The sequence below is a fragment of the Mugil cephalus genome, chromosome 15 (assembly GCF_022458985.1).
Source record: "Mugil cephalus isolate CIBA_MC_2020 chromosome 15, CIBA_Mcephalus_1.1, whole genome shotgun sequence".
Taxonomy (NCBI): Eukaryota; Metazoa; Chordata; class Actinopteri; order Mugiliformes; family Mugilidae; genus Mugil; species Mugil cephalus.
Window position 1 is genome coordinate 3618286 of NC_061784.1, and position 12545 is coordinate 3630830.

The window sequence follows — 12545 nt, forward strand, 5'->3', positions numbered from 1 at the left end:
CCGATTTGTAAATGAATGACTGACACCTTAAATGTGAGCAGTCGGATCAATGCTTTCTGTGTAAGATTCACCAGGAATGAACAAAACCAACCTGGTATATACAGCCATTTCTGCAGTTTCAGTGCAGAAAAAAAAGAAAAAAAAAATGAATATATTGTATAATAGAATGTAAAAAAAAACACTTTAGGCTACATAGTTGTTTATTTTATATGTCCAATAGATTACATATGTATGTTACATGATTTTAAAATTAAAGTAATTTTGTAACTGATATTGAAGTGTCTTACTAGAGGAGGTGAGGCTTTCTTTATGCGTTAAAGTTGGTGTTGCACAGTCACTTGTATGGCTTGTTTTATTTCTGTATTTACCATCAAAATAAGCTTTAAAAAATTGTTAACATTGTTTTAAAAGAAATTGACAAATTAAGTTTACATTCTAAAATAAATATCTTGATATTAATTATGATATACTGAATTATTTATAAATCATCCTGGATATTGTGAAATATTTGAAAATAAATATTTTTAAACGTATGTATTGTTATTCTGAGCCAGCGTTTCACTCAGTACAGGAATGTTTCACACTTGTGTGCCCTTAGTGCAAAAAGACACATTTTTATTTTGACATCAGACAACTGGACTTGTATTTCTCTGTGAAAGAAGGTCACAGATCTGTATTTTAATAATAATAATAAAAAAGCTTTCTCAAAGGATTATACATTATGTGACACTTACTGCTAGATCTATGACAAGAAATCAGAGAATCTGCAGGTGTCAAAAGTTATGTTTAGTATATAACAAGTGTATTCATCTTCCATGGCCTCAATGCTAATGTTTACAGCTTCTTCTCTTATTCTTGTGTAGACTAGTCAAGAGAAACTTCTGTGGCTCTGTACACCTTACTGATCAGGATTTCCACCTCATCTCCACCCAGATGACACAGGTCCAAGATGCACACCACATGTGTGTCCTCCAGCTCGCTGGCAGTGACCAAGACCTCCTCTGCAAGACAAATTTTAAACATGAGGTGTTGGTGATAAGAGACTGTACAGGTCTACGGAGCCCTAAGGGGACATCGGGAAGAAAACCGCCTCACTCCACTACGTGTCAGAGGGCAACAGTTCAGCTTTAGTTACTTACTTCATCACAATTTTTTTTTATCATGTTCATGTTTAATCATGCTCAAATGACCAGAACACACATACAATATAACAAAATAATTACAATTACAACAATGTGCTCTCGGATTAAACTGTAACACAGAGTCCCGCCTGAGTTTCTCTGATTTCAGCCAGTTGAGCATATTTGCCTATTTGCATGGGACTAGTAGTAAGTGTACGAAATGCCTTGTTGGTGTGAGAGGTCAGAGGAGAATAAGCACACGGATTCAAGATGATAGAAAGGCAACAGTGACTCAAATAACCACTCGTTGCAACCAAGGAATGTAGAACACCATCTCTGAACACACAACACGCCCAACGTTGAAGTAGTCAAACCAGCAGAAGACCAAACTGGGTGCCACTAAGAACAAAACAGGAAACTGAGACCACATTTCACACAGGCTCAGACTCAAACTGGATAGAAGATTGGAAAAACGTTGCCTGGTCTGATGAGTCTTGATTTCAGCTGTGACATTTGGATGGCAGGGTCAGAATGGACCCAGGACGTCCCAGGTGAAACTAGTCGAGTGTAACTACATTTTTCATCTCGTGAGCACGAGACTCTGTCAGTTTGAATATCTCACATGATGCTATCTCGTGATGCTTTCTGTAAAGAGATGCTATCTCGTGATGCTTTCTGTAAAGAGATAGTATCTTGTAATGCTTTCTGTAAAGAGATAGTATCTCTTAGCAGTATAGTATCTCTGCTTTCTGTAAAGCATCACGAGATGCATCACGAGATGCATCACAAGGTGTAAATTTGCACTTTTGACTTTGACTTGAATAATACAAAATATTACATAACATTAAAATTTGAGAAACTATCTCATGCTCATGTCCTCTTAGGGGCTCGGTACAGGTCTGTTGAAAAGCACGCATCACCTTTTAGTTGGAATATATTTAAACAATCCAAAATCCATCAGATCAGATTTTCAAACTGAACCGTTCACATTGACGTCAAATAAGATGATTCACGTCCCTCATGGAAACTCCTCAAATCTCTGGATGTTTATCCCATGTGAGGCAAACATGCACAGGAAGAATTGATTCATGCTTTATTAGGTGTTAACTGACTACTAAACTAACTACCCTCAATAGGGCCACTGTGTTTCATTATGATTGTGCTATTATTCTAGTTATTACATAAGGTAGCTAGTGAATGCTTCCCCCCTCAGCTTCAGTGCTGGCTACCTGGCTCAGGGAGAGTTGCTCCGCTGTGGTTGTCTGTGTGGCTGAGCGGGCAGAAGAAACCTGATGACAGGCAGGACAGCATGCTGTTGCCGTGGGGAACCTGAGGAAGGCCGACAGCCCGGGGCTCATCGGACCTCACAATGGGAAAATAAGCAGCGTCAATGGCTATCTGCTTGTTGATGCCTGTCAGAAAGATTACACAATAAAGACCATTTAATTGTTATCACTGTTCTTTGCTCTATGCAAAAATAAATATATGGTTATTATTCAGCCCTCAATGAACACTTATCTGATCATAGGTTTATTTTACACACAGAAAAGCTTCCATTCAAAGATAAGGCGATGTGTAATTACAAACAAACAACAAACAAAGCAGATCCACCTTAGTAATACAGAGTTATATAGAGTGACTCTAACGTTTGACTGCGTGACTTAGTTTCCTCTGACGGTGGGTCTCCACCTCAGAGTGACTCATGGAGGACGTTGAGGCCAAAACAAAAAAGGTCAGTTAGCTATTCAGGAAAAAAACAATCAGACAAACATCTTTGTCTAGGTGGCAGGGCTACTTATAAGAAACAGAAAGTTGGTTCCTGTATTCTCAAGAGAATATTACAGACAGAATATTATTCAGAAAAAAAGAGGATGTTGTGTCACAGTTCATGACCAAGAGAAATCACAGTGAAAGGAAGAGCGAGGAGTATGATTTTACAACAGAGACTGTCTCATATCAGAGTAACAGTACTTTACCTAATATTGTTACTTGGTAGTATCCTGTACAAAGTGGTGGTGGGACAGTGTCAGCGGTGTGTTCTGATGTCCACCGTGTTGGCTGAAGGTTGCTCCACTGCAGGAGGACATTCTTCTTGTCAAACGTGAACCTTCGAGAGATGCTGTCCTGGTAAAGTCCACCTTGACACAAATGCTCAGATATGTCTTGTTGTTGATTCGTCCAGCTGCTGCTTTCCCATGTTAAAGAGTCTGCTGAAGGACAAACACATCTTTGGCACAGGTTTCATGATAAGAGCCAATATACTTGTATTCATTAACTTTTATTTATTTTACACAAAGAAGATGGCTCACTGTTACGTATGACACAAAGAGAAATTATTAAGGACTAGCTTGGAGGATTTTTCCCTTGATGCCTTGCAGAGCTATTCAGCTGTCAAGCTTAAAGGCCTACATCGGATTTATTTGGAAGTTTATTGGACATAATACAGTTGCACTGTGGACAAATGATCCAAGAGAATACAAATAAGATTAAAAAAGCCTTTACGAAAAATAATAATTACAAAAATACTTCAATAAAGATTGGGATCGGACCGGGACATCACCTGGACTTGGAGTTTGCAGTTCTGCCTCTTGAACTCCCTCAGATACAGAGCCACTCTCTTCTTCTACTTCTTCTTCCTGCTCTTCTGTATTTTGATATACAGCCCTCCTACAGGAACAAAGACAACGAGCCAAAATAAGAATGCTTAAAATATTTTACTCACAAACACAGCAGGTGAATCTTAACTACCTTTTAGCTGATGCTCTACTGCGTTTCGGGGAAGCCTCCGGGGCTTTACTGTAAAAGATATTACATTTAACAGATGAATTGAGGCTTAACTCTGCCACATAACTATGATAAATATGTCAAACACACAAATCTGTAAGTCAAGCGTCAAACCATACCTGATATGAATTCTTCTTTTCTTCCTGCCTGATGAACTATTGTCAGATGGGGATGTTATCTTGTCCAAAAGACTCTGTTCCGATGTTGAGGGATTAACGTGTGGTTCTTGTACAGTTTGTTCACACACATCAGGAGAAACATCAGGCACCTGAAGAAAATTTGTGGAGTTATTATTACATATTTAATGGAAATTACAACTCTCTGAGAAGTGCTCTGAAATAACGACTCTTACATCTTTCTCTTCCGTTCCTTGTGACTCTGGGGTCTTTGGGCTTTTCATGTATCGCACCGCTGTGATCTGTCCTTGGATTGCAAGTTTTTTATGTTCTCTATATTGCAGAGTCTCTAACTCCTTCTTCAAATCAGCCACAGCAACCAGGGGAACTTGAACTGAAGACAAAGGGAAACTGGGTAACAAAAGTCTACGAAGACAATTCAGCCACATCACTTTTAGGATAAAGACATAGAGGAGATGCACAGTATAGATGGTAACATGGTTTGTACAGTATGCTGTATCGTGTAGCAGAACTACAGAAGAATGCTAACACAGATATGACTGAATTCCTACCTTGTTTTTCTCAATCTAATAAATGTACTCTTAAATGAAAAAAAACAAACAAACAAAAACTGGTTTAAATATGTTTTAAATAAACAAAACCTTTGAACTATTCTCTATTCTCTATCCTTACTTGAGGAACCTGCTGTTGACTGTGTAAATATCTGTGGGGGTCGAGGGTAGCAATAGTGGCCACCAACTGCTGTCTTCTCTTGGACGGCGCTGTCCTTGAGAGTCTTGGTCCACTGGATGAAACTCTTCACTCTGGGATCACTCACATATGGCTGACCTTTGTGGTAGCCTATTGTGGACACAGATCAAGAATATTCAATTGAGCTCCACCAACAGCACATGATACTACCACCACTTGATATTATCAGGCACTTATTGCTACAGCTGTTTTAACCTGTGATGAAAATCTCAGTCTCGCAGCTGCTTGTGAGGTACGGCAACGATCCCTCCACTTGAAAAACTCTCATCTGAGTGCACACCAGGTAAGTCACTGTGGAAAAAATGATGGTATATTAAGAAACTAAGGGGCATGTTAACAGGCTGCAGCAGAGCTAAGAGATACAACTTGATACAGGTGACTTACTTGGACAGATATGACTGAAGATTTCAGCTTGAGAAGAGGAAAACAGCTCCAGGATAAAAGGATGGTTTGAGGTTCCATCCACCGCATGGACCCAGCGATATGTCCAGTATTTATCTGGACCTGAAATGTGAACATTGTCAGTCAGTAAATTAGAAAGGAAGTAGCAGATTAAATAGAAATGTTTCTCACCCTTGTTCCCTTTATTCTTGACTCTTTCAACGCGACCAACAAATGTTACCAAACCAATAACATCACATGCAGAGTTGTTGGCCAGGTTCTCCAGTTCTGACCTGTAAAAGTCAAACATGGAATAGTTCTGGAATAATATTGAAATCATAATATTATGATTATGATTATTTGGACCAATAAGCAAAAGCTACACAACAGGATCGTATTAAATGTCTCAGCTAGAATCACATCTGGAATATAAGACAGACAAATGTAGGACCGTGGGGTAATTAAATGATTCCAATTCATTACCTGGTAGTGAACTGGTAGGAAACCTCAGGCAGACCCCACTGAGGTAAAACACTCTTTGGTGAGACCACAGTGATGACAGAAGCTGGGTTGCGAGGGTTCAGGCAGATTTCTTGGAAGACAGCATGATATAAGTATAAGCTAAGGCTTTAGTTTATTAACTTAATTTAATTAACTTAAACCAAAGGTATTGACAAAATAAATCACAGATGAGGTTTCCTGCACAGTTTAGACCTTTACAAAACCCTGAAGAATGAAAAATAAATGCCAGCACAGATGGAATTATTTGAATTTGGAAAGATTATATAGAAATGCTATGCAATTTTCACACAGTGCTGTCGCATCTTCGAAATGCAACAATATGATTAATAGTTACAGTGGGGGAAATAAGTATTTGATCCCCTGCTGAATTTGTAAGTTTGCCCACTTCCATAGAAATGATCAGACTCTGGTTTTTATGGTTGTTTACTGGTTATGGGTATAGACAGAATATCAATCGAAAATGCATAAAAAACACACAATCTAAAAGTTATAAATTGTTATGTATTTTATTAAGGGAAATAAGTATTTGATCCCCAACAATTCACTTAGAATTCAGGCTCCTACAGATTGGCTGGTGCGCATGTGGCACACAGCTGTGCTCAGTCAACTAATTACCAATACTCCTGATCTTAACTCGTCATGTATATAAAGCACACCTGCTCTAAGAATCAGTTTCTTACATTCCAACTTCTACAGCACCATGGGCAAGACCAAAGAGCTGTCAAAAGATGTCAGGGACAAGATTGTAGACCTGCACAAGGCTGGTATAGGTTACAAAACCATCAGCAAAAGGCTTGGTGAGAAGGTGACAACTATTGGTGCCATTATTCGCAAGTGGAAGACCCATAAAAGGACCATCAACTGTCCTCGGTCTGGAGCTCCCCGCAAAATCTCGCCTCATGGAGTGAGGATGATGATGAGAAAGGTGAGGGAGCAGCCTAAAACAACACGGCAGGAGCTTGTTAATGATCTGGAAGCAGTTGGGACCTCCGTCACCAAGAAAACAGTTGGTAACACACTGCGCCGTTATGGATTGAACTCTTGCAGGTCCCCCTGCTCAAGAAGGCACATGTACAGGTCCGCCTTAAGTTTGCCAGTGAACATCTAAATGACTCAGAGAAGGCTTGGGAGAAAGTGCTGTGGTCTGACGAAACCAAAGTTGAGCTATTTGGCATTAACTCGACCCGCCGTGTTTGGAGGATGAAAAAACGTGAGTATGACCCAAAGAACACCATACCCACGGTTAAGCATGGAGGTGGAAACATCATGTTTTGGGCTGTTTTTCAGCAAAAGGTACAGGGCAACTTCACCGCATTATGGGGCCAATGAATGCAGCCATGTACTGTAACATCTTGGACAAAAACCTTCTTTCCTCAGCAAGAACACCGAAGATGCCTCGTGGGTGGGTTTTCCAACATGACAATGACCCAAAACATACTGCCAGGACAACAAAGGAGTGGCTCAAGAAGAAGCATATTAAGGTCATGGAGTGGCCTAGTCAGTCTCCAGACCTTAACCCGATCGAAAACCTGTGGAGGGAGCTGAAGCTCCGAGTTTCCAAGAGGCAGCCAAGAAACTTGAAGGATTTAGAGACTGTCTGTAAAGATGAATGGGCCAAAATCCCTCCTGCGCTGTGTGCAAACCTGGTGACCAACTACAAGAAACGTCTCATCGCTGTGCTTGCCAACAAAGGTTTCTCTATAAACTACTGACTTGTGTTGTGCTTGGGGATCAAATACTTATTTCCCTTAATAAAATACATAACAATTTATAACTTTTAGATTGTGTGTTTTTTATGCATTTTCGACTGATATTCTGTCTATACCCATAACCAGTAAACAACCATAAAAACCAGAGTCTGATCATTTCTATGGAAGTGGGCAAACTTACAAATTCAGCAGGGGATCAAATACTTATTTCCCCCACTGTATGTACCTACCTACAGAGTTAAAGTTCTTCATTCTGTGATGGTCCATTTGTGGTCGTGACCGGTTAGAATAACTCTGCTTCAGGGTGTAATTTTGGAGGTACAACACTGTGCCAACATTCAGTCTCTGGTAAAACTCAGGACAAAGTTCGTTCCAAAGCACAACAGACATTGTGCCACTCTGATCAGCAACTTCAAAGTATGCCTGAAATTATGACAAAGAAAACTTTTTGACATTTTGGTTCCAGACTGAGAAACTACCTCAGTCTTCAACTATTTTTTACCATTGTTTTATTTTTATCTTAATCTATTTTTTTCCCTTGACTCATATTCTTATGTCTATGTCTGGTAACATTTATGTTCTCTGTTATCTTGAGACTCTTGGACAAAACCATTTCCCTGCAGGAATCAATAAAGTGATCTTGAATCTTGAATGAAAACTGAAATAACAACACTGATATATAAAGAAACATAAGATGAGATACAATATGAAAAACATCTAATTTAAAAACTCACCTGGTAGGGGTAATCAATCTTGAGCCCAAACTTCCCATAGTACCTTAATCTGGATTTATGTATTATTTTCACCAGGAGGGGGAGATTTTTCCATGTGCTTCTGAAGAATGACTCCAGACTTGAAAGGAGCGCAACTTTGGACACTGTTGAAAAGAAGATGTGTTCATCACAGTGTGGTAGACGAAGCAAATTCAAATCTAGACAAGTAAGGAATAATAAAATGAAAATATGTTATGTCATATAAAAGAGGAGCTGGACTCTTACCTGACTCGACTTAACAAACCAATTTCAGCAAACATGTTTTAGCCAACTGTTAGTGAATAGATATCATATTAGTTTACTATTAAAAATAAATGTTTTTTTGTTCTGTTCTGGTTTTAGCTTTGTAAATTTTCTTTTTTTCTCTCTTTTATGTCATTATAAATAAAATATGTGATAAACCAACAGGCACTCAAAACCAGATATCTGAGGACTGTGACACTGTAATGGGTATGTGACACCCACTGTTGATGGCAGTAGCTCAGTTGGTAGAGCAGGTTGTTTACTAATGTAATTGGTGGTTCAATCCATAGCCAGCAAACGTTTGGAGGACAAAATGCACTGCACATCACCCCAAAAACACCACACCAACAGTGAAGTTTGGTTGTGGGAACATCATGGTGTGGGGCTGTTTTTCTGCATATGGTACTGGCAAACTTCATATAGTTGAAGGGAGGATGAATGGAAAAATCTACCGAGACATTCTTGAGAAAAATCTGCTGCCATCTACCAGAATGATGAAGATGAAAAGAGGATGGACATTTCAGCAAGACAATGATCCCAAACATAGAGCCAAGAAAACTCTGAACTGGCTTAAGAGAAAGAAAATAAAGCTGCTAGAATGGCCCAGACAATCAGCTGACTTGAATCCAATTGAAAATCTATGGAAAGCTAAAAATCAGAGTTCATAGAAGAGGCCCATGGAACCTTAAAATTTTAAAGACTGTTTGTGTCAAAGAATAGGCCAAAGTCACACCTGAGTAATGCATGTGACTAGTTTCTCCATACAGGAGGCGTCTTAAAGCTATCATTACCAAAAAAGGCTTTTACACAAAGTATTAAATATCAGTAAGCCTGTTCAATACTTTTTTTCCCTCTGTTGTTTTACATTATTACACGTAACTTAATTTCTAAACTTATTTGTTTTTGTTTTTTTCTATGTATGGATTACTTGGGTTGTTACCAACACCTGGTGAAAATTTCATGTCAATAGCACCTTTAGAAATTAGTTTACTGTGAAAAATTGTGATGTGTTCAATACTTAATTTAACTGCTGTATGTTGAATGACAAATGACTGTGAAGACTCTTTTTGACTACCGCTATTATAGAAAAGTGGTATGCATGCATCCATTTTTCAGTACAAACTAAGTTGTGTTGCACCTGCTATATTTACTAAACTAAATACTGTCACATAATTACAAGTCAAACCACATTAGTGATGTAAATGATATGTAACAGAGAAAGTATAGTATCTCACCATCCAGAACCGAGACAGATGAAGGAGACCGTGACTCCCAGATGTCTCCCTCTGGATCATCATTGTTCCACAGAGACAGGTAGTGTTTGCGGCTCACCTGAAGGGGAACATCACTTTGCAGCACCAGACTCCTTTCCATGCCATGCTTTATCAGCATGGGCAGTGAACTGGCATCCTTGACCTGGGGCAGGACAGCAGACGTCTCTGTACCACACCTGAGCTTTTCAAGGCAAATGTAACCATGTCCCAGTCTCCTCTCGTTGTAAACAAACGAGCACTGCATGATGCGGATGTCACTTCCAGTCCTCAGGGTGTTTTTGTGCACCAGGTGATTCAGGCTGGGGTGGACAAAGCATTTGGCTCTCCAGACTCCATCGGTAACCGTCACGTCATAGCTGTAGCTATCGACCTGCTGCAGCCCATCAGTTTGCTCCGACAAGTACCTCTGGAGTGCAATGACAGCTACAGGAGCCGTCTCCTCAGTCTTTAGTTTCAGGCACTGTGTATTTGATAACCGCTCCAACGTTCTCTGGAGGAAAGACGCTGGAGACAGACCAGCCGAAGAACAAGACGAGCTGTCCTCCATGACACCATTTAAACCAGTTACTTGTCAGATAGCCGAAGTGTCACAAAATTATCTCATGTTAGCTCGGTGGCTAACTTCCCTCTAGTAATAGCAATAGTGTCAGAAGTCATACGCGTTTAAATGAGTACGATGAACTAGTCGTAACTAACTTAATAAAAGAGTAGACCGGTCGCCGTGATACAATTATTTTCTCGCACAAGACTTAATAGTGACGTTTATGAGCAGAGGCTACTTTGCTAGCTAACAGTTACTAGTTGACAGTTATTGCTAACTCGCTACAAACACCTCGGTGCCAGTTGATGGCGTCACTATTCACCTCGAACACCAAAACATGTAGAAAGCGAAATAAATTCACTTCATACACGCGGATAATTTATGTCTTACTTTGTCAAACCAAATACTTAAATTTGACCTAAAACTTAGCCGGCTAACGTACTTCGTAAATTTCTGTTTTTAAAATCCGCGCTGAGCTGAGTGAGCAGTGAACAGTTAAACTGACGTCATTCAGGGGACGAGTGCATTGTGGGGAGCATAGACATTAATACAAGCATTAGCACCATTAGCACTAGCACTATACAGTCGCACCCATAGATGCACCGAGCAGTTTGGTACACAAAAGCTTTTAAGAGTTTATTGTAAAACACATGTATGTTTAAATATTTACAATACCTAACAACATAACATGATTGGTTGTTGACTGCACACTTAATGAAAAGTTAGCAAATCAGAATCACGAAGACATTTAAATTATTATTATTTTTTTAAATTAACGGTTTAAAATTTTTAACTTTAAAATGCTGTAGACATATTTTAAACCTTATAAATTTGATTTCTATTGTGGCATTGTGAAATGGCCTAATTTCTTTTTATTTTTATAAATGGCAGGGAATAAGATTCTATCACAGTACTATTCTTCCACATCTTTATACCACGGTCCAAATGTGTCTTCATGTCAGACCAAATCTATTATAGTCTACAGCATCTCAAATCAGCTTCCAATGGCAGCCTTTTTTGTAGTCAGTTGAAGGTTCACAGCTGTTGTACCAAAACTGTTGTCCAAATTGGACTATCCAAGTATTTGGCTTAGATTCCCCTAAAAATCTTGAGTTTATGAAAAAAAAAAAGAAAAAAGAAAAAATGCAAATCATTAAAAAGCAAACCTATTTCTCTTTATGAACTTCTATTTTCCTTATCTCTCTTCATGAACTTCTTTTTCCTTATATGGATAACTGTATGTGAATATATATACTGTATGTGATTATTATTAGTTTGTGTCCCATGCCAATGGTCCCATGGCATTTTATGTCATTTATGTGAGATGCCAGCAGGGGGAGACTTCTCCTTACCACTGCAGAATCCTCAGGAGATTGAGCCCAAACACACCCTCTATTGTTCTCTGTATTTTCCTCTCTCTATATATATTTTTTTATTTATGTTCTCCAATTGTGTTTTCTTGTTTCAACCTACCCTGTTTTTCCTTCATTATACTCTTGTTCACTTGAGCCTTTCCTTTTTCAGTGTCAAAGTATCTTCTTGCACAAGTAAATGGTTATACAGTAATGTTTTTATTAGACTTTTCTTGCCCTCACAGAGCTTTAATGTCCACCTGAACCTCTGGGTTGAATAGAAACTATGAATTCCAAGCTTAAAGGTCAACCTCATTCATTTTATTTGCTTTCTGGTTAAATAGCAGGTAATCAAGGTGTTCTTGTGCGACTGTTGATACTTGTAAAAAGTTAAAAAAAAATTTTAATCAGACTTTTACATGATTTTAATTCTAATTAACTGCATTTTATCACATTTTATGATTTTAATTCTTCCTGATTCTATTTTATCACCGTTGATTTTTATTTATGTTATTCATGTTTTACATGGCTTATTTTAACATGGTTCATTTATTATTTTTATTTATTTATTGATCTATTTATTTTAATTTCTTACCACATCTTACTGTTTTAGTATTTAATTCAAGTCAAGCTCAGGCCTTCTGGGTGTATTAAGTGGTAGTAGAAGATGAAATGAGAGATGATTTGATTTGATTTGATTGATTTGATTTGATAAAGAAGTAGACACTGAAGGAGTCTCACAGTTATTCATAACACTGACATGACAAATATCACTGTTGCAACTTCCTGGCAAGTGACTCAGCCACCATGTTCCTCCTATCTATGTCACTTAAACTTTTTTTTTTTACATATTACATAGGGTTCAGCCACTTTCCTTGTTCACGTGTATAGGTTACTCATTTGCCACCATGAAATGCAGTATATCATTATAAAGTCACAGGTATCATATGTTCCAATC

At 38.5% G+C, this 12545-nt stretch overlaps 1 protein-coding gene across 2 annotated transcripts; it reads right to left on the reverse strand.

Moving 5' to 3' along the window:
- Positions 1-589: 589 nt before the first annotated feature.
- Positions 590-10744, reverse strand: radx (RPA1 related single stranded DNA binding protein). 2 transcript variants are annotated; one of them, XM_047606930.1, is made up of 15 exons: positions 9656-10744; positions 8139-8281; positions 7635-7827; positions 5657-5765; positions 5366-5466; positions 5177-5296; positions 4988-5083; positions 4715-4882; positions 4258-4415; positions 4025-4173; positions 3870-3917; positions 3682-3788; positions 3098-3328; positions 2351-2533; positions 590-1001 (listed from the first exon to the last, which is right to left on the reverse strand). In XM_047606930.1, exons 1-15 carry the CDS (start codon positions 10239-10241, stop codon positions 865-867), a joined length of 2529 nt encoding a protein of 842 aa, XP_047462886.1. In that variant the 5' UTR covers positions 10242-10744; the 3' UTR covers positions 590-864. The 2 variants fall into 2 exon arrangements, with proteins under 2 accessions (XP_047462886.1, XP_047462885.1); XM_047606929.1 differs by having other exon boundaries at positions 3098-3331.
- Between the last annotated feature and the right edge of the window lie 1801 nt (positions 10745-12545).

Bases quoted from the DNA above. Each gene is read 5' to 3' on its own strand.
- radx (XM_047606929.1), bottom strand. From the start codon at position 10,241: ATGGAGGACAGCTCGTCTTGTTCTTCGGCTGGTCTGTCTCCAGCGTCT. The intron at 3,918-4,024 runs GTATGGTTTGAC...TATCTTTTACAG, and splicing joins AAAAGAAGAATTCATATCAG to TAAAGCCCCGGAGGCTTCCC. The intron at 3,789-3,869 runs GTAGTTAAGATT...TTGTTCCTGTAG, and splicing joins AGTAGAGCATCAGCTAAAAG to GAGGGCTGTATATCAAAATA.